At 34.7% G+C, this 27,961-nt stretch overlaps 1 protein-coding gene across 1 annotated transcript in view; it reads left to right on the top strand.

Moving 5' to 3' along the window:
• Positions 1-27,961, top strand: part of LOC127849682 (epithelial cell-transforming sequence 2 oncogene-like) — a 46,298-nt gene that overhangs the window by 8,324 nt on the left and 10,013 nt on the right. The window contains exons 9-19 of the mRNA XM_052382429.1: positions 312-457; positions 1,197-1,223; positions 3,180-3,312; positions 5,363-5,478; positions 6,432-6,616; positions 7,790-7,879; positions 14,670-14,852; positions 18,760-18,863; positions 23,076-23,156; positions 23,819-23,897; positions 26,982-27,229. Coding sequence (XP_052238389.1) covers positions 312-457; positions 1,197-1,223; positions 3,180-3,312; positions 5,363-5,478; positions 6,432-6,616; positions 7,790-7,879; positions 14,670-14,852; positions 18,760-18,863; positions 23,076-23,156; positions 23,819-23,897; positions 26,982-27,229 — 1,392 coding nt within the window. The remainder of the gene's footprint in view (positions 1-311; positions 458-1,196; positions 1,224-3,179; positions 3,313-5,362; positions 5,479-6,431; positions 6,617-7,789; positions 7,880-14,669; positions 14,853-18,759; positions 18,864-23,075; positions 23,157-23,818; positions 23,898-26,981; positions 27,230-27,961) is intronic.

Below are 27,961 nucleotides of genomic sequence, written 5' to 3'. Positions count from 1 at the left end.
GTGTCAGATTTATTGGGTTCCTTTATTCAAAATATGTTGTTTTTTATGTTTGAACCTTGCGGTTGGAAAATGGGGCTTCATGCATGTGCATGTGCAGTCAGCATAGGGTAATCAGGGACAACAGCTTCCAAGGGATTTTTGTTCAGAATAGGCTGCATTTAAACAAAATATTCCATAAATTTGAAAGTGTCTTCGCAGATTTTCCTGTGCAGACTGCTCTGGCTAACATGAAACAACACTTTACACACACGCATTAAGCCCTGTTTTCCCAGAATAAGGCTAATTTTTAATTATGTTTCTATGTTTTTCAGTCTGGTGAAGATTATGACCTTCAAACCGGTCGTTCAATGACCTTGACCGAGAGCATGAAGGATGACCTTGTGAACCCACGTGAACGCAGGGTCAATGAACTGGTGAACACTCAGTGGTACCCACAGTATCGTACCGGTCCCCGAAGGTAAAAGCATGCATGCTTGTTTTGCTACTTGTAAGCGGTAAGGGGTGGGCATATAGTTTTGGTCAGTCCATCTGTTACTCATTCAGGGTTTCAGATACTTGTTTCGTGTGGATCATTACTGGCTGCAGGAAAACTGGACTTAATGAACGTGTATAAATTGTTGTCCTAGATTACTGTACTGTTCACACAGGCTAATGAGGGACGACACTTTCCGCTTTTTTTTTTCTTTTAAAGGAAGTCTCTTTCAAACAAAAATCCTGTTTAGATGGAAAGGGATGTCCATGATTTAGTGGACTGCACAGGCTAATCAGCTGTGACAACACTTTAAGAACATGCGTCTAGCCCAGTTTTTCCATTTTAAGGTTTAACATCAATCTAGACTTGACTGATAAATCTTGACAAATATACTCAGGTGTCCTTAGGTAGAGTTGTTACATAGTTTTTATGGACAACCAGCCCTGCCATATGGTGGTTCTTTGGATAATTATTGAGTTTCTGCATAGGATTATTTACCTATACAGTGCAACATGTTGTTTTCTGTCATTCTTGCAACTGTTTGGCAGAATTGAACAATTTACCAACAGTTGAGCGTTAAAATGAATAAGAAATGAATAAGACTTGTCTAAGCTGGTGGTAAATGATCGCAGCAGTGACTGAATGAATTTATAGATCATAAATCTATGTACTGATAAACACATGTATGAGTATCAGAAGTTTACAAAATTGTATTATTGTTTAGTTCTGCAGAAGAGATAGTACTTGAAAGGTTTGTAAATTAGCACAATTTGTTGTGGTATCTTTGTTTGTTGTTAGACCTTCATTTTTCATTGTTCTATTTTTCCTTTTTTGTATTATTTGTGTCAGATTGTGACAGTTTCTTTTTGTTTTCAAGAATAGTGGATATATATTGTTGTTTCTTTTTAAATAAATATCTACACACACTTATACATATAGATTTCTTTTCTGAATATATTGTTTTATTTCTTGGCTTTATTCAATATACTAAGTATTAATTAACCCTTTCAGTGCGGGAACCGAATTTTAAAGGCCTTTGCAAACAGTTTGGATCCAGATGAGACGCCAAAGAACGTGGCGTCTCATCAGGATCCAAACTGTTTGCTATTCTGATAGTATTCTTTGAAAAAAATAGAAGAAAATGCTAATTTAAGAAATTCTGCAGACGACATTTTAGCAGACGACAAATTTCCCAGCATGCAAAGGGTTAAGTAACTTGATCAATACCCTTTCAAAGCCAACTGTCAACCTTGAAGCAAAACTGAACAATTGTCCAAATTCATTTGAAATGATGGGGTACATTGTAGATGTTATATACAGGATTTATTGCATCTTTGATTTATGTGTAAATAGAGTTCAATCAGCATTTGTTAATTAATGTAAGGTTTGATTGATATATATTTATAAAAATTTGCTTCAAGTCTCAGTTTTCAATCTAAACAGATGTCATGGGCTCTTTTATTAAATTGTTTGCTGCTGTTGATTCTATTCAAAGAATTTAGAGATAAAAGATAAAAAAATCTTATTGTTTTTTTGGATGTAGTTGGATATGAAGTAAAAATCGTCTGTTTTTCTTTTTATGCCATCCTTCTAAGCATGTGGTATAGAGCATGGTCCGTCTTTTGATGGTTGTGTGTGGTAAAACTCCCTTTCTTTGCTCTATTTTTGTCATTTATTGATGGATTTTAAAATATTTTGGCACAAATGTGAACCATCATAAGACTTGTTACACCGGTTCCCTACCTTAATGTTAAAAGTCACACTAATTGACAAGGGTCATATTTGACCATTTCAATTCCTGTCTCTGCTATAATATGCCGTTTATAAATGTATTCTGCAATAAATTGGCATGAATGTCGATTATAATAAGACAACATGTTGGGTATAACATCCATTTCCATACCTCAAAGGTTACACTTTGAGGTAAAATTTTTAATTTGAAAGTTGGGTTATGAGACAAAAGTGATATATTTGGGCATCTGTGCCCTATGGTCACATGTATTGTTAGTTTTTTTAATATAAACATACCAGTGTATGATTGTCAGGCATAGAGGGTGATGTAAATACTTGGTTCAATAATATTTTGAAGAATATCTGCTTGTCTCTACTTATTCTTTATTCTACCATGTCCTGCAACTTGTTTTCCACAGACAAAGAATTAAAATAAGTGTTGGTTATTCTGTAACAAATCATGGGTGGTTAATCAGATTGCTTATTAAGTTTGATGAAAATGTACTCCATGAAATAAATTAGTCTGTTTCTTTCTAGTCAGTTTCTTTCTCCTTCTATACAAATTTTCTTAAGTAGAAATATACCTTGAAAGAATTGTTGCTTTTCGTCTTTGTTATATTTTTTAATTTTAAGCTAAAATGAATTTTTTTATCAGTCAATAAACAATAGTATAATAATAATAGGAAGAAATTCATTCACATATGTTAAGTCAAATTAATTGATGTTTAACTAATTATTATAAATAAAAGGCAACATTAAAATATAATAATAACAGGTAGATATTCATTCACATATGGTAAGTCAATTTAATTCATGTTTAACTAATTATTATAAATGAAAAGGAACATTACAATTTAATTCAAATTAACAAATTTGATTTGCAATCAATCTTTTATAAAATACTATGTTCAACGAATTTTTCAGGTTTAGTTAATAACAACCTTAATAAGTCTTCAACATTTGCAATGTATTTCAGGACTGATATGTCTGGAGGCAAGGCGACCTACAGGGATACAATGAGAAGCACTAGAAGGTCATCCCTCGCTGGAACAGAGCGCCCACAGAATCCACGGGTCATCTTCATATCATCACGTGTCCCGGCAGCTGAGGTGAATACATGAGCTTTGGTTGCGTATTCCTAGAACAAACACATCCATAGAGATTCATTTCATTTGAGCCGCCCTCTTGCAAAATGGAGCTTAATGCAAATATACATAAAATGTTGCTCCTTATTAGCCCGTGTGGACACTTTTCTCTTAAACTGGATTTTGGCTAAGAAGAGACTTCCATTGAACGAAAAAATAAAAGCGGAAAATGCCTTCCCTGATTAGCCTTAACGGACTGTACAGGCCAATATGTGACAACACTTTACACACTTGCTTTAAGCCTGGTTTTCCCAGAGCAAGGCTCATTTGTTTGTGGGTCAGTCAGTTATTCTGCGTAAATGTTACATGACTTCAGAATAAACTATTTACACATGGCTCAAGCAATTCAATTAAAACTTAAAATATGTAATATCCAATACTGTTAAATCATTATATTCCTTGTCATGATATTTCGTGATTTTTAGAAAACAAAGATGAATTTGCATGGCTCTGATGTGTTGGTGTTAAATTAATTGATCTGTCAATACATAAAATCAATGAAAAATGTCTTAAAAATAAATACATGTAATACTGATTATACTGTATGTGAAGTGTGAAAGTCTCAGACTTCTAAGTTCTTTTATTGACTGTGATCCCCACTTCCTTATTTGTTCTGGAACATAGCTGACAAAGCAAACAAAAATGAATCATTGTAAATAATTGAAAACATCCAGAAATTAATGAATCAAATATAAATGAGTTTAGATATATAAAATAACCTTATATGCAAACCAATCATTATATATTATGGCAGTCATATATTATTCCAATATGCAAAACTCGTCTTGTGGAAATAGTGAGAAGAACATTAGCAAAGTGTGCAAAAAGATGATTAAATGATAGTTGCATAAAATACATTATTTTAGCAAACACAATCGGCTTCAAAAGAAGGTGACATAAAGCAGTTACTCGTTCAGTTGATATGTTTGTGCAGGTCACAATATACTTAAAGATTTCCTTAACAAATTCAATGTAAAAGCAATAACTATAACAAAAAATAAAGTAAACCTTTTAGGCATAGAGACCCTTATAACTGTACCTTTTCTTGAAGAACAATCCAAACCAAATCGATTTAAACAATTAAAAAGATAGGTCATACCATTAGTAAGAAAGAACTGAGCGTGAATTAAAGGTCACTGTTTAATAGCCATCTATTTACCGGCTTCTCTCCAGTTGATGAGGGTTTTCCGCCATCTGTTAAAGTCTTACGTAGTCTCCAACCTTCAAGCAAAAGAGTGAATTTCTAGTAAACAACAATGTTTTCCCTACCACATGCACAAAGAAAAATTCTAAAATAAAGTCATGGCAAGTGACCCTAAAGAGATACGTGTCTTCAAATAAATGATGTTCATGTTTTTAGAGGGTTATAGCATTGCACACCAAAAGTATTTAGTATACTGTAACCTCATATGTCTGGCTGTATGTCTTCCCAAGCATCCCGATGTCCATGTGAAAATTCCTGTCTCAGCCATTACTCTTACCATTTATGTTAGATCTCTACTATAAGTCAGGGATCCAAAACAGACACTCATTATGCTATTGGTGAGGTTTTCTGTCTTAAACATCCATCTTTTCAGTTAATACACCGGTTTCTGATAATTATTTTGTGTAAAACATCCTCAGATGAGTATTTTTACTCCTATGTAATTCAAACATAATCAAATCAAACAGGATATGCTTAGGGTCCGAATTGTTTTAATTCCTCAATGTAACTGTTATCAACATGGTTATCAGACTTCAGCTTTAACCCTTTCCCACTTAGATACATATTTTGATGCATTTGTAGTCGCTCAGAAAGTTACATTTAATCAAAGACTTTCTTACAAATTATAGATTTATAGTTTTTAAGGCTTCATTTTCAACCCTTAGATACTAATGAGCAGCAAACAACATAAAACCTGAACAGACTGCGAGTTACCTGCAGGCTGTTCTGGTTTTATGCTGTTTGCTCATAGCCATTTTCACTTTGCTTCTGAGTGGGATAGGTTTAATCACGTCTATGGTTCCCTTTCAGTTGTTGCTGGATGCAGTGTTGTTTGGTGTGGTGCCCATCGTCTATGAATACGAGGGAACCACTCCTGAATCTCTGCTTGTGCGGCTAGAAAAGGCTCTACAGGGGAGAAATGCTCAGTAAGAACATCTATTTATGCTGTAAAACAAAAACATCTGAGCCCTGCTTCGGGAAACAGGGCTTAATGCATATGCCTAAAATGTCGTCCCAGATTAGCCTGTTGAATCTGCACAGGCTAGTCAATTCCTAAACTGGATTTTCGCTCCTGACAGAAAAAATTTCCTTGAAACACAGAGTACAATAAAAGCCTTGAAGTGTGAACTGATAAGCCTGTGCAGATTGGGACATTTCAAGAACATGCATTAAGCCCGTTTATCCAAGAACCAAGCTCATTGATTGTATGCTGTCTAAAACAATCACATTTGTTGTGTTTTTTCAAACCAAACTATTTGAAAAGAATAAAGAATTATTGTAAGATTTTGAGGTGTTAGAAAGCTCTTGTTTGTTTCAGTCATCATACTCATGCAGGGAGTTGTGTTATTGGAGTAATTCTGTAGATTCACAGTCATACAAGTTTGTGGATCGCATTTCTTCTGCATTTCTGAAGCAATTACAATTTAATTTTAAACCTAATTATGTCATCCTCATGAAGTATTCTTCATGTTATATTTGCAAGACAATTTATGAACCTCAATGAACCATACATTTCTAAGTTATTTATCCTTAAATATAGCTGATAAAGCAGTTCAGTTGTATTTGTCATGATTGTTTATTGTTAAATTTATTTAATCAAATACGCCTGGTTATGATAGACCATTTATAAATTAAGCTGCCTTGTGTGTCTTTTATGAAACTTATACAAGTTGCAGATTTGAAGTTGCATTATTTTTATTTAATGCTTACCTACCTAACTGCATACCTTTACCAGCATGCTTTATAGGCAATGACAAAACATAATATTGACCTAACAGTAGTATTTGTATGCAACAAACAAATGAAAACCAACTTTTCTTTGCTGAAATCATTTAAACAATCTTTTCTGTTTAAACTTGTATTCTAAACCCCTTCAAAGGAGCATCGGCATCTTCACGCACACAGAATCCCCTGGTGAGATCCGATTGGTCCACAGCTGTAACGTCAGTCTGGCAAACATGGACTACCCAGAGGCGCGAGAGTTCTTTGAGATGGCGTCAGGTCACATTCTACCATCAGGAATGGGTGGCCAGTTTGATATCTTTGCCCCGCTGGCTGCTTCAGGTAAGTTTTTAAAACCGTTTTTATGCCTTTGCAATAATAGTAGCTGCTGTTTTGTTTTGTAAGAGCTATATGTAATTATTAAACTTGTCTGTTATTTATTAGCTGGTATAGCTATTTTTCTAACAACTATCTATCATTTAGTTGAAATAATTCAACTGACAGCTTTATAACCCCAAAAATCTTTAATATCCGACTACTTTCGCGACTATGCAAGACACTCCATTGATGTTTGGAAAAATTCTCGGAATGTATCGATGCTGGAATGTACTACAGACCTGCAAAATTTCGCAAAAAATGAACTTTATATTCGGAAATATCACAGTCCGGTAACCACAAAATAAAGTTGTTGTAAAAACTGCAAGTAGGTTACAATTTTTAAAAGCAAAACTAACCGGACAGTAAGTCATACTTACTGTCATCTTAGGTGATCATACTGTTTCTGTAAACTTACTATGTGACAGTAAATTTGGCTATGCTAAATGTAAAAAGAACATCTCTCTTGAGCGTCAATCTGAAACTGTGCTACCTGTGCGTCTTCTAAACTGTGATATAAAGGATGATTTTGTTTTATTAGAGCCATCAGAATACTTACAAAACAAAATGTTAATTGGTGTCAAAATGACAGAACATAAAATGAAACATTAATATTTGCCAAAGAGGATTTTGGCTGAAGAAACACAATGACCGTCTGGGAATATATTGTGAAATACACATTGCGGCAATAAAAATGACATCTAAACTAGCCTAAGGTGGATACTTAAGGTGAGTGAGTCTGGGAATAGCAATTATGTAACAATGGACTACAATGGTCTTTAGTCTGGGAATGACAATGAAGTAACAATGCATAATTACCATACAAAATGAAATTTGTTGTAACAATCTTAAATTATCAAACAGTGTAAAATATGCAAGTAAATTGCATTGTTTTATTAGTAAATAATATTTTCAATTTTATAACAATTTCGTAATATAATATTTTATGTGGGGTGCATAATAAATGCATAATGGCCAATGAGACCTTAATGTGCCCTGGATCTTGTGATGGTGATCTGTGGTGGATTATGTTGAGTACAGTACCAGTGTTCAGAGTAAACTAGGTCAATTATAATACAGTACCAGAACATGTTAATATACTTCATGTTACATGTCTAAGAGTTAACACTATTCTTGTAGAGCTTGGTATGGAACTGATGGTTCAGCTGACTGTGTTGACTGGTGTACAGTTCTCCAGCCCAACTGGAATCATTGGCAACTACAACCATGGTGAGTCACATCAAATCACTTTTGAATTGCTGCCCTTTATATGATATTGTAGATATGAAGAAGAGCCTTATACTGTTTGATGCTTACTTGTATTGCATGATTTAGGACATATTCAGTGTTTTGTAAACATGTATTAAGTCTTTTCTGATACATGTAGTATTAATTTTAAAAAACAAGACAGTTATGATAATAATGCAATGAAATTAATATTGTTATAAAGGCTCAAAATATTATCAATCAGGTATGTTCCAGTCCACTTTGATTTGTGAAATTCATATAGTGGAAATGTTTTTTAGCTCACCTGTCACGAACTGACATGGTGAGCTTATGTGACCGTGTGATGTCCGGCATCTGTTGTGTGTGCATGCGTGCGTGTGTGCGTGCATGTGTCCATCAACAATTTGTTTGTGTAGACAGTAGAGCTCACAGTTTTCATCCAATCTTTATGAAATTTGGTCAGAATGTTTATCATGATGAAATCTGGGTTGGGATTGTATTTGGGTCATCTGGGGTCAAAACTAGGTCACTAGGTCAAATATTAGAAAAACCTTGTGTAGACAATAGAGGTCACAGTTTTTATCCAATCTTTATGAATTTTGGTCAGAATGTTTATTTTGATGAAATCTGGGTTGGGATTGTATTTGGGTCATCTGGGGTAAAAAACTAGGTCAAATAATAGAAAAAACCTTGTGTAGACAATAGAGGTCACAGTTTTTATCCAATCTTTATGAAATTAGGTCAGAATGTTTATCTTGATGAAATCTGGGTTGGGATTGTATTTGGGTCATCTGGGGTCAATAACTAGGTCACTAGGTCAAAAATAGAAAAACCTTGTGTAGACAATAGAGGTCACAGTTTTCATCCAATCTTAATGAAATTTGGCAAAAATGTTTATCTTCATGAAATCTGGGTTGGGATTGTATTTGGGTCATCTGGGGTCAAAAACTAGGTCATTAGGTCAAATAATTGAAAAACCTTGTGTAGACAATAGAGGTCATAGTTTTCATATGATCTTAATGAAATATGGTCAGAATGTTTATCCTGATAATAACTGATTTTGAATCGTTACAGGGCTCCAATGGCAAAAATTTAGCAAATTCAGCGAATAAAATAATCGTTTGGCGGAAACGTTTGGCAAACAATTTTTTTCTTGGCAAATGCCGTCCCAGATAATAAACTCTTTCAGCTGTAGACTATGCTTCAATACATCGCCGTGTTATTGACCCGAAAAATTGATACGCAGTCGGCATTAACACCGGTCAGAACCGGTCATCGAGACAAAGGAAAATGACTGGTGTGAAAACAAAACAATGGTGTAATCGTACATCTTATCGGCTTTAATAAACAATTATATCTGATAAAAGATTAAAGATTGCTGCCAATTTCAATCAATTTGAGTAAAAGCGGTTAGCGAATTATCAACTTAGTCACACAATGAACTTTAGTAAAGAAGTTGATAATTGATTTAATTTCGAGAAGTTTGTAATGTTTGTAATGATTAAAGGCTAAATGTGTTACAATTGTGAATGACGAAAGATATATAAACCCTTGACATTTTTGGTGAAAGTGTCGGAAATTGCGACTGCCATTATGGCGACCATAGGCAATAGGTGTTCTTTGGACTCTGATGAATCTAATGACACGGTCTAAAAAAAATCAAATCTGATAATAGATCATTCAAAGATGTTTGGCTTTCGTAATTCAAGTGGTTAGACTATAATGCAAAATCAAAAACAATTTATTGCAAAATATGCATACAGTTTCAAAAATCAAATTCATTCACTTTGGGTGTAGTATGTTGAAAAAAGACAACATTTCAAAACACGAAAAATCAAAAGGTAATAAAATAGAATGAAAATCAATATTAAAACGAATATACATGAACAATTTTTATATTATAGTTAATATATTAAAAATAACAATAATATTTTGTTATGTTCATAATATATATATATTGACACTTTTCAAAATGAGCTTTTTGTTTTGAAATTTACTATTTTATTATTATTTAGCATATTTAATTTTGTTTATTTCATTTACTATTTTATTATTATTTAGCATATTTAATTTTGTTTATTTCAGACCACAAAGAGGCCTCACAAGCTTGAAGTCTGAAAACATCAATGACAAATGCGCAGGCTTCAGCAATATCCAAAAGTGAAGCGGCTGTAGTGTCAGCTATGACTAATGTGTACTTTGCTGCACAACATACTCTTGCATTATCGCTGGTTCCAGACCTGAACAGATTGTGTGTCTTGCAGGTAAAAAATAAAAAAACATCTTTAAAACAAATTTGATTTGTTTTAAATTGATTGATAAAATTTGTTTTTGTTTAAGTTTGCTACAAATATTGAGCAAAATATACTTGAAATCATAAATTATATTTTCAGGATGCAAATGTGTATTAATATATTTTCAGGGTGCAACCCAGCTCAATGACCTTTGAGTTGACAGCCACACGTCATATTAACACAGCTTCAGTGTGTCGGAATTTCAAAACTGTATGGCAGACGCTCTGAGCAGTGATCTTCTCCAGAAGATACAGACATCATGCAAGTACAGTATCATGATCAATGAGAGTACAGACATTTCAGTGAAGCACAATTTAGTGACCTATGTTAGACTTTTGGAAACTGATTAGTTTGGAATGGCTGAACTTCAAAGAGCAAATGCAGAGAGCATATATGAGAATGTAGTTAATTTGCTTGGTAGAAAGAGAATTGACATTCAACATCTCTCAGAAATTCTATTAATATTGAAAACTTGGAGAACTTGTTGACTTTGTCCATAGACAGCCCACCAATGGAAAAGTTTGATTTCAAACGTGCTTTCAAGATTTGGGCTGGATTGAAGTTGAGGTGGATTATGGCCTTCTGCTAAAATGTATGTTCAGGATATCATGTTCTCATGTAATGTAAATTTATCATGTGCTTATTTTATGAACATGTGCTTGAGTTATGATGTGTGTATATCTATATATGTTTTGTTGTACTGTTGTTTTTCTTGTTATGCACACATGATGTGGATTATGGCCTTCTGCTAAAATGTATGTTCAGGATATCATGTGCTCATGTAATGTAAATTTATCATATGCTTATTTTATGAACATGTGCTTGAGTTATGATGTATGTACTTCTATAAACGGTTTGTTGTAAACTGTTTATTTTTGTTATGCACACATGATGATTATAGTAATAAACATTTTCAAGCTTTGTTTTGTAGTTTCTTCTTTTACACCCCTAAGCCTAGACTTACAACAGGTGTTTCCTAATGTTTTGCTAAAACTTTGGCTACAGTTTCTAAAATTTGGCTTCAAAAAATTTCATTTGGCTAAAATGTTGGCTATAGAAATTTTTTGGGCCAGGGGGAGCCCCTGATCGTATATGGGTCTGGGGTCAAAAATGAGGTCACCTGGCCAATTCTAGTAGTAATGCTGAAAGAGGTCACAGTTTTAATCACGTCTTAATGAAACTTAGTCAGAATGTATTAATTAATGAAATCAGGCTTGGGATTGTATATGGGCTAATAGAATTTAAGTTGATGTGGCAAGGTTAGTCAGGTGAGCACTTCAGGGCTATCATGGCCCTCTTGTCTATAAGTATTCTATAAGAATGTATGAATACATGTTTTGGGCAAGCACAACAAATAGCATGTAATCAGTTAGTACAAGCATTGTGACTCATTTAATGTACCAATGGTAGTTTGTTTTAAATTAAAATTAATATAGTGTGTGATTTTAAAGGATTGTAAATGGGTAACCCTGTAGTCCTTAAAAAAAGGGACCCTCAACAAGCATCATGTTAGAATAGACTGGCTTTTTTTCTGGGAAAAGTGGGCTCAAGGCATGTGCGTAAAGTTTCGTACCAAATAAGCCTGTGCAATTCTTTATGGAATTCATTGTTTAAAGAAATTCTCTTCTAAATGTCAACCCAGTCTAGGTGGAAAGTGTCATCCCTGATTAGCCTGTGCAGACTGAACAGGCTAATCAAGGACAACACTTCATGCAAATGCAATCAGCCAGGTTATCCCATGATGCATCTCATGTTAACAGATTAAAAACTATCCTTGATACTCTTATTTCTAAAGATCAGACAGGATTTATTAAAGGCAGATATATTGGTGAGAATACCAGACTTTTATATGACATTATGCAATATACAGAAGATAACAATATCCCTGGACTCTTGATGACCATCGACTTTGAAAAGGCGTTCGATACCCTTGAATTTGATTTTATAGAAAAAACATTAGATTATTTTAATTTTGGTACAACATTGAAAAATGGATTTCACTTTTCCTACATAATACCTTGACGGCAATTCAAATCAATGGGTTTTTGTCAGAATTTATAACAATTCAAAGAGGTTGCAGACAAGGAGATCCAATAAGTTCCTATATCTTCATTCTGTGTGCTGAAATTTTGGCAATTAAAATAAGAAATTGTAATGAAATTAAAGGAATAGTGATAGAAAATATTGAATATAAAATTTCTCAGTTTGCTGATGATACATCTCTCTTTCTGGATGGCACAGATGTTTCCCTTAATGCTACCCTCGATCTTTTAAATAACTTTGCCTTATGTTCTGGATTGAAAATCAATTATGACAAAACAAACCTTATATGGATTGGCTCCAAAAAGTTTAGCATACAATCAATAAAAACTAAATATAAACTAGTCTGGGGCACAACAAACTTTAAAGTTTTAGGAATATTATTTGATGTTGATTTAAAGAAAATAATAGAAATAAACTTCACGAGTAAACTGGAAAAGCTGCACAATATCATAAATTTTTGGAAAAGAAGAAATTTAACACCCCTAGGAAAGATAACAGTTGTTAAATCACTACTACTTCCCCTTTTTACACACCTGTTTGTAGCTCTTCCTAGCCCAGGAGAAAAAGTTTTAAAACAAATAAATAGCCTTTTTTCCAATTTTATATGGGATGGACCAGCAAAAATCAAACAAACTATTGCTATTAAATCATATGATGATGGAGGAGTTGCCATGACTGATATATATGCTTTTGAAAAAACTATGAAAATGACATGGTTAAGGAAAATTGTATCAAGTAATGGAAAATGTTTCCAACTTGTATATTCTATGTTTGATGTGAAGAAAATGTTTAATTTAGGAAAAAAATACATAGAAAAAATAATGATAAGTTTAAAAAATTGTTTTTGGAGAGATGTCCTTACATGTTACATTGAGTATATTAATAAACAAAATGTCAGTAAGTGTGAAGATATCCTAGATATGCCGTTATTTTATAACCACAATTTTAAGATAGGTGGGAATATTATATATAACAAAAAAATGTATGATAGGGGAATTAGATATGTAAGAGATATAATGTGCACTTCTGGAGAATTTTTAAAACAATCTGTATTAGAAACTCTCATTGGCGTTAAAGTTAACTTTCTTTTTTATGAAGGTTTAATTAGAACTGTGAATGCATTTATCAGGCTATCAGGACTTCCATCTATTAAAAAGCCAAATATACAATGTGCATTTATATCATTTTACTTGAATAACATTGTATTTGGATATAATCAAAACAAACTTGTCTATAAATGTTTTAGCTATAATACAGATATACCCACTTGCCATTTAAAATGGAATACACTTTTTAATAACGTTGAATGGACAAAAGTGCATGCACTTGTTTTTATTATATCTAAAGACACTTACACTCAGTGGTTCCAGACAAGAATTGTTCACAGAATCCTAGGAACCAAATCTTTGTTATTTAAAATGAACATTGTTCATGACAATTTATGTTCTTTCTGTAAAGAAAATGAAGAAACCCTATTACATATATTCTGGGACTGCATTTTCACAAAGAGAATTGTTAATTATGTTGTAGATTTTTTAAGATCCCATAATGTGCAAAAATGTACTGATATTTCATGTCAAACAATGTTATTTGGTTGTACAAGTATTAACATGACTGATATTAATATTCTTATTCTTGAAATTAAAAAGTATATATTTGTATGCCAGAGAAAGGGTCTATTACCTTCAATAAGGGGGCTGAATAATTATCTTTGCGTAGCATGGGAGATTCAATCTTATACTAAATGTAAAGAAAAGAAACTACTTAACTGGTCAATTGTAAAACTTTTTGTAGATCAATAGAACAGTGTTATTGTAAATTGTGTTGTTTACTTAAAATATTTAATACCATGGTCGTTTGATTAATGTTTTTAATTGTCTGAAGTCAAAACGTTTGATTAAAGCTTATGTTTTTCTGAAGTCCAAACAATTGTCTTTTTTGTTTCATAACATCGCATGTATGTGTCTGTGTATGTGTGAACTGTAGGATTGTGTCTATATAATGGAATGCATGGATTTTATTTACCTCTATTATATTATTCATTTGAATTGTTAAACAACTATATTATATACTAACAGAATAACATGAAAACTAATGATACACTTTGTAATGTATGGAGGTGAATAAAGTTTATTATCCCCGGCCATAGGCGGAGGGATGTTGTTTAAAAAAAAAAAAAAAAAAAAAAAAAAAAAAAAAATCTCATGTTATAACTTGTTGTATCCAAGAACAAACTTATCATGCCACACGTAATTACATTCCCCTTTCCAGTGGTTCAGACTGGTGTATCCCATACAAGGAGGGATCCCCACCTGAGCAGTACTTCTGCACCAGCAAGCTTCATGCATGTGCACACAGTGTTGTCCCAGATTAGCCTGTGCAAACTGCATAATAATTTTTGATAATTAATTTTAATAATTAATATACTTATCATGTACATGTAATCACTATTCCAGTGAGTTCTGACTGGTGTATCCCGTACAAGGAGGGACCCCCACCAGAGCAGTACTTCTGCACCAGCAAGCTAAACGTGTGGGCCAACACTGCAGACCAGGCTGTGGAGTCCCTCAAGAAGTGCCGACAGATACTGGCCCCGTACTTCGAGAACGCACACAGGGACGTAGCTGCACAGCTCACTGGTATAGAAATGTCTGCATAGTGGCCTCAATCTGGGTCGTCCCAGATTAGCCTGCGCAGTCATTTCAGGCTAATCAGGAACAACACTTTCTGCATAAATTTGATGTTTGCTCAGAAGAAACTTCCTTTAAACAAATAAGACCATAAAAGCAGAAAGTGTTGTCTCAGTGATAAGCCTGCGTGGACTGCACAGGCTAATATGGGGAAACATTTTATGCACATGCTTAAAACACAGTTTTCCCAAAACGCAGCTCATAGGAAAATTAGTTATTTCACATGCACAGTGCAGAGTGGGTCTTTCTGCCTACAGTGGATTTTTGGTTCTAAAACACATCCTTGCTACAAAAAATACCATAACAAGAAAAATTGTTCATGGATAATATTGTGCATAGATGTATTAAGACTGGTGTTTACCATGAGGTTTAATGAGGTTTCATAAGCTGTATGTAGGATAAGAAATAATAATAAAAAGTGTATTTTGTTGAAGGCAATATTTGTGTGTTACATACATGTGTATGCTGTACACAGCACTGAAATTAAATCTGACTTATTTTAAAAGTTTGTACAAAGTTTGTGCCTGGTAGAAATCTATTGATTTGATATTTGTGAAATGTGAGGGAGTTTAAATTTGTGAATTAATTTCTGAAATAGTTAGTTAATTAGTTATAAAAGCTTTCATAATAATGACTTATAATACATCCCATATTAGAAATGCGCATTAAATCAACACGATTCATGATACCAGTGTGGTTCAGTACATATATGTAAATCTATTACTTGAAGCCAAAATTAACCTTGTAGATACTTTGGAATATTGTAGTAGAAATAGGCTATTCAGCTAGGGATTATGCAAAGTTGATTTTATTAGGCTGCATTAAGGAATTTGATATTGTGACTTAATAGAAATCAGAGGTACCATATTCTATCCCCACCGTGGGAGCTTACTCAAGATTGACTCCAAATACAATAAGTACTGATTGTACCCAGGAAACGGAGTGTCTACAAGAGGTTTAGACTGTTGATTTTAAGTATGGCTTAAAGCGACCTTTTCACTGATTTTTGCATGTATTGAAGTTTGTCTGTAAATGCTTTATATTGATTAATGTAAACATTGGATCTAAAAAGCTCCAGTAAAAAACAAGAATAAAATTAAAGAAATGAAAAAAGTAAGTCTCATCTGGGGTCAAACCACTGACCTCTGGAGTAAAAGTCTAACGCTTAGACCACTCGGCCATCCGTGCTCATATTATATGTGATCAGGCTGTCAAGCGGTCATACTTTTTCCTACTTTTTCCTACTATTTCCTACTTATTCATCATGATCCTACTTTTTCCTATATTTTTACCAAATCTTCCTACTATTCCTACTTTTTCATTTTCAATGGAGAATTATTATTTTTTTTAGAGTTTATTTAGTAAGCATGCAGGATGAATGAATCTATGGCATGACTGTATCCCTGTTAATGTGCATTCATCTAGATGAGACCTGACAACCCATGCTGACTGTCTGCTAGCACCTCTTCAGGAAGCATAAATATTTATAATGTAACTTTTGAAATTATTGACAAAAGTTTTATTTAAAGTAACAATAGTGCCTTGTTTACTTCCTTAGCATTTGTATACTGCAGACTTCACTACCTTATACAGTTCCCAGTGATGCAAGAGCTGAGGGAACCCATTGTTTATTCCAGTTTTATTTTGTTTCCATTGACAACAATTTGACCAAACCTTATGCATGTTTACATGATATTGCTGTTTGGAATGTAGAGATATAGAGATACATGTATTGTATGAGTGGTTATGTAATATGGAATTTATTACACAAGTTATTTGAAAAAGATAAAACTGATGCTTTGCCGAGTTTTCATCATTTACAATTATAATGTAATAAATTCCGTATTACATGACAACAGATATGATGTTCTATTGATATCATAGGTACATCATGTGTAGTAATTAAAGATAAATGCACAGAGCCTAAATGCCCTGATACATTTGTATGCTCCCAGTAGGGTTTCATATAGCAGTTGTACTGTCAGTCCGTTTGTCTGTCTGTCTGTCTGTCTATCTGTCTGTCTGTCTGTCTGTCTGACTTTTGTCTGTCTGTCTGTCTGTCTGTCTGTGTGTCCGTCCGAAAACTTTTACATGGGCCATAACTTTTGCAATATTGAAGATAGCAACTTGATATTTGGCATGCATGTGTATCTCATGATGAAGCTGCACATTTTGAGTGGTGAAAGGTCAAGGTCATCCTACAAGGTCAAAAGTAAAAAAAAATACAATCCAAGGGAAGTTATAAGCTTTAAAAGGGCGATAATTTTTAAACCTGCCAAATGATATTTTGAAATTTTATTTCAAAGCAGCGCAATAGTGGACATTGTGTTTCTGACAAACACATCTCTTGTCTAATGATGCCATAGCTAGTGAGGTAACTTCAAGGTGTTACAGCGTAGTATTAAAAATATTAAACGGCATTATTACACTCCCGGGACATCGTCAATAATGTAAAAACCATTATTTGAAACTGAGATAAACAATGTAGTGCAACTGTTTCATTGCTCAATCAATGATGTCATAAAAGATGTCAGGTGATAAGGTCCTATCTCCAGTTGCATAATGTGCTCTGCAATGACCAGTCATTTTGAATGTAACTTAAGTCATTATAACTGCACCCTATTGTCAATTTAATGGTTTCAAAATGTAGCTGTTGCAGAGCATTGACATTGCTTTATATACTAGTATTAATCTTGTACAACAAGTTGGTGTATCACTAAATAAATTTTGTCTTCTGCTGAAGGATATAGCATGCATAGTATATTACCATTTTTATATCCATACAAAGAAGACCTCAAACCACTTATTTGATGATACACCAAAATGAGCAGCATCTAATTATACTTCTTTATCAGGGTAGCTTTGCTTGAAACTTAATTATCATAGATACACTATAAGTGCTAAAATGCCTAGTGGGAGAACAAAGTTTAACCCTTCATGGATGGAGAAGTTGGAAAACAGTGGAAAAACACTTGGATCGTGGTGCAAGAGAGTTACCGGCAATTAGTTTGCAGGATAGTGTACTGTCTGAATGAAGTCCATCTTGTGTAGTACATGTAATTCTGGTGCTAATCAACTGATAAGTCATGCAGATGGACAACAACACAAGGAAAACATGAAATACATGCATGATAATTCACAAAAGCGTTTGTTTGGAAGTGCTACAAAGCCAAGCAGCTTTCAGGGGGTGGGGATAAATCTATCTGTATGCAAGTACATCCATCACACAAGGAACAGGTACAAAAGGCTGAAATCCTCTGGGCCCTTAAGGTAGCTTCAAGAGGGAATCCATACAGAACATGTGATGGCACTCCTGCTCTGTTTCAAGCTATGTTTCCTGGACCTTTGTCTAAAAAATTTGTATTATGTATTCCTACTTTTGATGGAAAAGTTCCTACTTTTTCCTACTTTTTTCCTACTTTTTTTGCAAAAGTAGTTCCTATTTTTTCCTACTTTTTGAAAAAAGGTCACTTGACAGCCTGTGTGATGTATTTTATACTTTATATAAGCAATCCTCTTGTGTCACAAAATATAAGGACAACAACAGAACTCTCCAAATTATTCAATCTTTTCGTGTTCCAAAGCTTTGTAATTTACATATTTTTAAATTGTCAAAAGATGCATATAATGGATATTTTAGAGCATGGTAAATGTTCAGTATTACTGTTTCCTCACAAATATCATAACTACAACAAAAATTTGTGAATCTAAAACATTTTTTTTTTATTTTGTCAATTTACCAAAACGTGAAAAAGCCCCTTCAATTAAATAGGTTTCAACTAAACTAAAAATGCATATTTTTGTATATGTGGTTTTATTTCTCAATGAAAAAAAACACAAAACTTTTACCCTGTAGGAGAGGTTGTGTTTGGTGTGCTGGGTCAGACAGACATCCGAGGGGTCAAAAGTATCACAGAGGCCCTGACAGAGGCACTGGTTGCACTGGGGGACCAAAATGGGGTAATGTGCTAGTCTTAAGATGATATTGAAATACAGAAAAATTTTATTATAAACTACCAGTTGTAGTTTAAATTAATTTTTATTACTTAAATAAAATATACATTTTAATATATTGTTAAAAAGTGCTTTTTTTATAACACCATTAATGGTTTTATGTTTCCATTAATACCATAGTTTTATTTACTGAAATGTTGTTTTTCAATATTGGTTTCTTTTTCTGATTACTCTTTGTCTGATTTGTCTTTGTCACATAAAGTATGTGTGCAGAACACTTATAGACACACAACAGATTTGTTCACTGTCACATACTGTTAGTATTAAGTTTTTTTACTACAATGTATTTGTTAAATGGTTTTCCCCAAAACACATGTGAATGTCCTTTAATTTATATCAAATCACAATCATAACATTTCCATGTCAGGAAAATCCATTTGAATTCCTTGAGCAGTACTTACTAATGTATTTCTTCGATTGTAAGACAGGTTTTTTCCCCGATTTTTTAAGGCATAAAGTTGGGGGGGTCGTCTTATAAGAGCATCCTAAGAAAAAACTTTTTTTTACTTATATTTGTGAAGTGATAACAGTATTTCTGATGACGAAAAGAAACTACTTTTGTTTAGATACATGATTTGCCGCTTATATCCTTATGTTATTATATATTATAAATGATGTCTGTTTGGAATACTCGCGAGTTTATTATCAAATAAAAATTAAAAGTTCATTTATTGACATTCAAAACAATGTATTACCAGTAAGTATGGACCAAATCGGCAGAGTTGCAATCACACATGTTAATCCCTTTTGTCTAAACACCGCAGACAGCAGTCTACACAATAGGTCAGTAGACGTGCTATGCGTGTTTTCATAACGCCCAACACTACTCCAGTTCTGTCCAGATGTTCTCTTGAATCAGTATACTGTACAATTACTGTTTCAATAATAACTCATCTTATAGACCGTAACGATAAGGATACAGTTATCCGATTTTATAATGATATGCACAACGGTCCTGCTGCAAACTACTTTTGACCAATCAAAAATTATTACTCGATCGCTTGATACGCCCTTAACCAATCGTAATTGTTCAATTTCACACGTTATATTTTTTTATTGGATGTAGGTGTGGTTTCGTCAACTTAATCACAACTGTCCCAAAATTAACAGTACAATTACTGTTTCAATAATTACTAAAAGACCGTAACGATAAAGATACAGCGTGTTTGATTTGAAATTAATTTAGAAGAAATATCAAATTGTTCGCAATATGATTGTGTTCAAAATACCAAAGAAACATTTAACCGAAATCATCAGAATTCAATGTTCTCTGCGCTACACAGTTTGTATAAAAAATCAATAAACGCATGCTTTCCATACGTATATATACCTTGACCTTGTACATCATTTCGCGCTCTTTTGTCGGGAAATATACATGATGACTATATTGGAAGCATTTGTAAACATCGTGTAAACATTATAAGATCGTAAGTGTGTTTCGGATTACAAATTATTATTCTCATTTGGGAATTTAAAGGAACATTTATACTTGTGGTGTATTTGTTATGAATTAAATATTAATTTGTTACAACGCTTTTCATGTCGCAAAAAATGTTTTGATAATATTATGCATTTAAAGCACAATTTCCAGTAGGATAACACCCGATGACTATCATCAGTCTCTTACGTAACTTGCCATGATTTTATCGCGGTGAAGTACACTGTACGGACCGATAAATGTGGTAGGTAAAACAAAGCCATAAACTGCAATAAACCCCCGAAATTATTGATTGATAGTGACAAGTTGCCACCTAGGGATGGGCCGTAAAACACGCATTGTGTAAACCATTACGGGTATTTTGACGATTGAAATTTTAACGATTTTCGTCCTTAAAAATTGCCCCGTCTTATTAGCAAGGCCACGCAAAATACAGCCGATCTGGGATCTAAAGTTGGGGTCTCGTCTTATAGTCAATCCTTTTTACAATCGAAGAAATATGGTAAGCGTGGGTGTCAGATCTTGAGTTACAATTGAATTATAATCTGTCCACTTCAGGAGAATCCCCTGGAGTTTCTGGGCCAGTACCTACTGCAGAGAGCAGGGGTGTCAGATCTTGAGTTACAATTGAATTATAATCTGTCCACTTCAGGAGAATCCCCTGGAGTTTCTGGGCCAGTACCTACTGCAGAGAGCAGGGGTGTCAGATCTTGAGTTACAATTGAATTATAATCTGTCCACTTCAGGAGAATCCCCTGGAGTTTCTGGGCCAGTACCTACTGCAGAGAGCAGGGGTGTCAGATCTTGAGTTACAATTGAATTATAATCTGTCCACTTCAGGAGAATCCCCTGGAGTTTCTGGGCCAGTACCTACTGCAGAGAGCAGGGGTGTCAGATCTTGAGTTACAATTGAATTATAATCTGTCCACTTCAGGAGAATCCCCTGGAGTTTCTGGGCCAGTACCTACTGCAGAGAGCAGGGGTGTCAGATCTTGAGTTACAATTGAATTATAATCTGTCCACTTCAGGAGAATCCCCTGGAGTTTCTGGGCCAGTACCTACTGCAGAGAGCAGGGGTGTCAGATCTTGAGTTACAATTGAATTATAATCTGTCCACTTCAGGAGAATCCCCTGGAGTTTCTGGGCCAGTACCTACTGCAGAGAGCAGGGGTGTCAGATCTTGAGTTACAATTGAATTATAATCTGTCCACTTCAGGAGAATCCCCTGGAGTTTCTGGGCCAGTACCTACTGCAGAGAGCAGGGGTGTCAGATCTTGAGTTACAATTGAATTATAATCTGTCCACTTCAGGAGAATCCCCTGGAGTTTCTGGGCCAGTACCTACTGCAGAGAGCAGGGGTGTCAGATCTTGAGTTACAATTGAATTATAATCTGTCCACTTCAGGAGAATCCCCTGGAGTTTCTGGGCCAGTACCTACTGCAGAGAGCAGGGGTGTCAGATCTTGAGTTACAATTGAATTATAATCTGTCCACTTCAGGAGAATCCCCTGGAGTTTCTGGGCCAGTACCTACTGCAGAGAGCAGGGGTGTCAGATCTTGAGTTACAATTGAATTATAATCTGTCCACTTCAGGAGAATCCCCTGGAGTTTCTGGGCCAGTACCTACTGCAGAGAGCAGGGGTGTCAGATCTTGAGTTACAATTGAATTATAATCTGTCCACTTCAGGAGAATCCCCTGGAGTTTCTGGGCCAGTACCTACTGCAGAGAGCAGGGGTGTCAGATCTTGAGTTACAATTGAATAATAATCTGTCCACTTCAGGAGAATCCCCTGGAGTTTCTGGGCCAGTACCTACTGCAGAGAGCAGGGGTGTCAGATCTTGAGTTACAATTGAATTATAATCTGTCCACTTCAGGAGAATCCCCTGGAGTTTCTGGGCCAGTACCTACTGCAGAGAGCAGGGGTGTCAGATCTTGAGTTACAATTGAATTATAATCTGTCCACTTCAGGAGAATCCCCTGGAGTTTCTGGGCCAGTACCTACTGCAGAGAGCAGGGGTGTCAGATCTTGAGTTACAATTGAATTATAATCTGTCCACTTCAGGAGAATCCCCTGGAGTTTCTGGGCCAGTACCTACTGCAGAGAGCAGGGGTGTCAGATCTTGAGTTACAATTGAATTATAATCTGTCCACTTCAGGAGAATCCCCTGGAGTTTCTGGGCCAGTACCTACTGCAGAGAGCAGGGGTGTCAGATCTTGAGTTACAATTGAATTATAATCTGTCCACTTCAGGAGAATCCCCTGGAGTTTCTGGGCCAGTACCTACTGCAGAGAGCAGGGGTGTCAGATCTTGAGTTACAATTGAATTATAATCTGTCCACTTCAGGAGAATCCCCTGGAGTTTCTGGGCCAGTACCTACTGCAGAGAGCAGGGGTGTCAGATCTTGAGTTACAATTGAATTATAATCTGTCCACTTCAGGAGAATCCCCTGGAGTTTCTGGGCCAGTACCTACTGCAGAGAGCAGGGGTGTCAGATCTTGAGTTACAATTGAATTATAATCTGTCCACTTCAGGAGAATCCCCTGGAGTTTCTGGGCCAGTACCTACTGCAGAGAGCAGGGGTGTCAGATCTTGAGTTACAATTGAATTATAATCTGTCCACTTCAGGAGAATCCCCTGGAGTTTCTGGGCCAGTACCTACTGCAGAGAGCAGGGGTGTCAGATCTTGAGTTACAATTGAATTATAATCTGTCCACTTCAGGAGAATCCCCTGGAGTTTCTGGGCCAGTACCTACTGCAGAGAGCAGGGGTGTCAGATCTTGAGTTCACCAGTACTAGACAGGTAGGTAGAGATAGTTCACCAGTACTAGACAGGTAGGTAGAGATAATTAATAATTTGTAGATATATGAAGTCATGTATTTACCTAACAGTGTTTTATAAGTAATTCTATGTTTTACACATGTGCAGGAAAAACACTGTAAAACACAAGTTTAGATTGCAAAGCACTTGGGGAAAAAATAAGATAATCCATGTGTATTTTATAGGGATTGTGAGTCAGTAAGAAATACGTTTTAAATAAAAAAAACACAATAAACTTTATCCTGTTTACATTTGAGACAGTAAGATTCTGAAGTAAAATTGACCTAAGCAAGTTCGAGATAGAAAAAATACATCTGAAGTAACTTTGTCAAAAGCAATTTTAAGATAACGCAGATCTGATGAAGTAAGCTTAAAATGTGCAGGTTTTAGATGACCATATTCTGACATTAGTAAGTTCAGCAAAGTTACTTTGCAAAATTAGTAAAATTGAGAAAAAAAGCAATTTAAGTGAGGTACATTGGCAACATTTAAAAAACTCAGATATAGCCATGTTTACTTCTTAAATGTGAAATAAATGAGTTCAATATAAGTAACAAGACTTAAGCAAGTTTGAGGTAATAAAATTTAAGTTACCATGTCATTAAAACAGCATGTACAGCATACTTTCTTTTTGTTAACTTCAGAGACTTCCAGCCATAGAGCTTCCTGAGGATGAAATGCAGCCTGAAGTTGATGAGGAGGGAACGGACAAGACACTGAAAGGTGAGAAAGAAACCCAGTCGAAAAGAGCTTTGTGTGTGAGAAAATAATTGTTGTGTGTGAAAAGAATTGTGTGTTAGAAAATAATTGTTTTTATTTATGAACAGAATTGTGTTTGTAAGAAAAAAACTGTATGTGTGAACGAAAATAATTGTGTGTGTGAGAGAAAAGATTTGTGTGTGAGGAAAGAATTGTGTATTTGTGAAAAGAATTGTTTGGTAGAAAAAAAAATATGTATGAAAATAATTGTGTGTGTGTGTGAACAGAATTGTGTGTGTGTGTGTGAAAAGAATTTATGTGTGTGTGAAAAGAATGCTATGTGTGAGAAAACATTAGTGTGTGTGAAAAGTAGTAAGTGTGTGTGTGTGAGAAAAGTGTTGTGTGTGAGAAATGTATGTCTGTGTAGAAGAAAGATATCTTCAGTGAAATGGATTGAGTTGAAAACTATTATGGGTTTTTAGAAGTTGTGTGTGAAATAGTGAATTGTGGAAAGAGAGTGTGTGCTAAAGATATTGTGAGTGAATCTAATTGAAATTTTGTGAGTGAAAATAATTATGTATGATTAGAAGCGTGTACATGGAATTTTGAAGAGGGCATTTTCATAATAGATAAAAGTGTAAGGAATTGGGTGAAATGAAGTTATGTAAGTTTGGGTGAAGGAAATTGATGAAGTTATGGGAATGGAGTAGTCTTCAAGGGAATGTTTTGTATGATAATTTATATTTATCCAGTTGTAAATTCATTAAAATTATTGTAAGTAAAATACTTGAGCATTATCTGAAACACAAGTTATATGTTAAGCCAGATTCAATTAAAATGACTGCACTGAAAATACAAGTCAATCATAAGAACACCCTATTTATGGAGATTGAACATGTCATTTTCTGATCCATGGGCGTACAATAAACCACTTAGTAATCACATTCCTGCAATTGAACTGTTTTGAAAATATTTTTATGCTCCCCCCCCAAAAAAAAAATTGGGGGAAGCATATAGTCGCCGCTTCGTCTGTCCGCCCGTCCCTGTGTCCGTCCGTGTGTCCGTCCGTGTGTCCGTCCGTGCACAATTTTTGTCCAGGCTATTTCTCAGCAACTAATGACCAGAATTCAATGAGACTTTATGGGAAGCTTCATTTCTAAGAGGAGATGTGCATATTATCAGCCAGTTCTGGTCAGATGATTTTTCACAGAGTTATGGCCCTTTGAAATTTTCCATTAACTGTACATATAGTGCAATTATTGTCCGGGCTATTTCTCAGCAACTAATGACCAGAATTCAATGAAACTTTATGGGAAGCTTCACTACCAAGAGGAGATGTGCATATTATCAGCGGGTTCTGGTCGGATGATTTTTCACAGAGTTATGGCCCTTTGAAATTGTCCATCAACTGTACATATAGGGCAATTCTTGTCCGGGCTATTTCTCAGCAACTAATGACCGAAATTCAATGAAACTTTATGGGAAGCTTCACTACTAAGAGGAGATGTGCATATTATCAGCTGGTTCTGGTCGGATGATTTTTCACAGAGTTATGGCCCTTTGAAATTTTATATAAAAAAAACTTGTCCCCCCAACTACTGTGCTCTTAAGACGTTTCCTTTTATCTGAATATATAGTGCAATATTGTGACAAAAAAAACCTTTGGGGAGCATCACCCGTCTCCGACGGTTTCTTGTTTTGATATGAGTTTTCCATCCATACTTATACATCAAGAACTGGTTCTCGCCAGAGAACAGGCTGACTCAATAAGCCGTAGGCTTTCAATGCAATCTATCTAGAAGATATAGAGGATATTTGTTCATGTCAGTGTAAGATTGTTTGTTATTTCACAAGTGATCATAGAAAATATTATTTTTCTATGATCATGAGTGAAATAATAAACCATCTTACACTGACATGAACACATTTTCTGTTTCTTTTATGCCCCTTTTTCAAGAAAATAATTAACAACTGTTTCCCTTTCGCTAAAAAGTTACCCTTTCTTGGAGTTTCTCCTGTGGCGTGCCCACGGATTCTATATTACACGGATAAGAAACGGGACCGTTACGTTAAATATCTTGTTGTGTCTAAGTCACGTGACCGTGTCGTAACTATCGATCTTTTATCGAAGCGCCGAGGTTATCAATTTGATGTACCCACTCACGTATTTTGTTAAATTATAGTTTCATTTCTAGGCCGATTTTGACAAATTATATATCATTAGAAAGCTTACGTAACGTAGTTTTCAGATATATCAATATATATTAAGTTTTTCTTCTGATTTCGGCAGCCCGGCGAGTTATAACTTTAACTTTTGCAAATAACATACCGTTTTGGGGTTTTAGAATCTAGATTTACGGTTGACATGTTCGTACTTTATACCGATTTGTAGCGTTTATATTTGGAGTTCAGTTTTAAAAATTACATCTTGCTTAGGAGAATAGAATTCTGTATACGATAGAAAAAAAATTTGTTTAAATACGAAGGCGGGAAAATGTAGCGCGCGTTCCTAACGCACTGAACTGATGCTACGGTCTTGGCGATTATGCTTTTGTTTAGAAACCGGCCATTGAATTTCTTTTGCCATCTTATTATATTTTTTATGGAATATATTGTAGTATTTTGTTCACGAAACATATCAATAAAGCTTATTATAAATGAATCTTAATAAATAAACGATTTCAGCTCTTGTTTATAACACAGAAAGGGTGTAAAATTTATGATGAAACAGCGTATATAGCGGACCCTCTCGATATTATTCGGCTTTGCATGCATACTTGAAATAAAATGGGTGTCAAAAACATTCATCGTTTGCTGTTTATTATCAAAAAGGTAATTATGTATAATTATTTGAAATGTTATTTAAAAGATAATTTGTTGGATTCGGTGGAATGTCGATTTCAATTCACTCGTGATCATAGAAAATATATAATAATTAATGATTATCTAAAAATAGAAAAAGGAGTTCCGAAAATGTGTTCTTTTCACCGGTGAAAATAACAATTTGTTCTTTTCACTGCTGTTATTTCACTGCAGAAATGTCATATTTTATCATTAGGTATAAAAGAAATAGATTTAATTTCAACATCAATTTCCAACCATTTTCAGCGGATGCCAAGAAGCCAGGGGACAGTGTGTGGGACAGTGACAACGATGACATTCAAGGGGGTGGGGATGCACGGGTGGCCAGGCGGGGGGAGGACGGGATGGAGAAGGGGACCCTTGAGGGGACAGAGGCGTCAGAAAAATTGACCAGAACACGACAGAGGGGTGAAAGGCAGAAGGTAGTTATGAAGACACAGGAGCTTAGCAAGAAGTTTGGAACCATCAGGGCCACAGGGAAGCTGGAGAGATTGGTTAGTTACTGTGTGTTTTAGGGTGTTAGTGTGTTTTGTCTTCTTAAATTATTTTCAGCAATATAATTTTTTGAAGGGCAAATGAATGAATTATAATTTGGGAGAAAAATATGCTGATCAAATCTATAATTATTGATGATGTTTTTTTACAATAATATGACATTTTTTAACACAGAATTCCCATTTGTAGGTAGGTATGTTTTTCCAAAAAGTTCAGAAAAAGCCTGTTTTATTGTTAAGATTATAAAAACCAAATAAACAATCCACCTTTAATGATTTTAGACATAGTACTAGTAATATTCAAGTGTGGAAATTCTTTCTGTGCAAGAAATAACTGACTGTTGTTGTTATGAAGCTTTCATGGTTTCACCAGAGGGGACTTATATGGTTTGCGCTCTGTGTGTCTGTCAGTTCGTCAGTCTGTGAGTCTGTCACACTTTTTGGATCCTGCGATAACTTTTAATGTTCTTAATATTTTTTCATGAAACTTGAAACATGGATAGATGGCAATATGGACATTATGCACGTTATTTAATTTTGGTCCTACATCAAAAATTCTGGTTGCTCTGGCAGTAAATAGACTAGAAATACTGCTGAAAATGGTGGTTTTCTGGATCCTGCGATAATTTTAAAGTTTTGTATATTTTTTCATGAAACTTGAAACATGGATAGATGGCAATATGGAGATTATGCACATCATTTTATTTTGTTCCCATGTCAAAAATTCTGGTT

Source organism: Dreissena polymorpha, chromosome 11, assembly GCF_020536995.1.
Source record: "Dreissena polymorpha isolate Duluth1 chromosome 11, UMN_Dpol_1.0, whole genome shotgun sequence".
Taxonomy (NCBI): domain Eukaryota; kingdom Metazoa; phylum Mollusca; class Bivalvia; order Myida; family Dreissenidae; genus Dreissena; species Dreissena polymorpha.
This window is presented reverse-complemented; position numbering and strand designations above follow the sequence as displayed.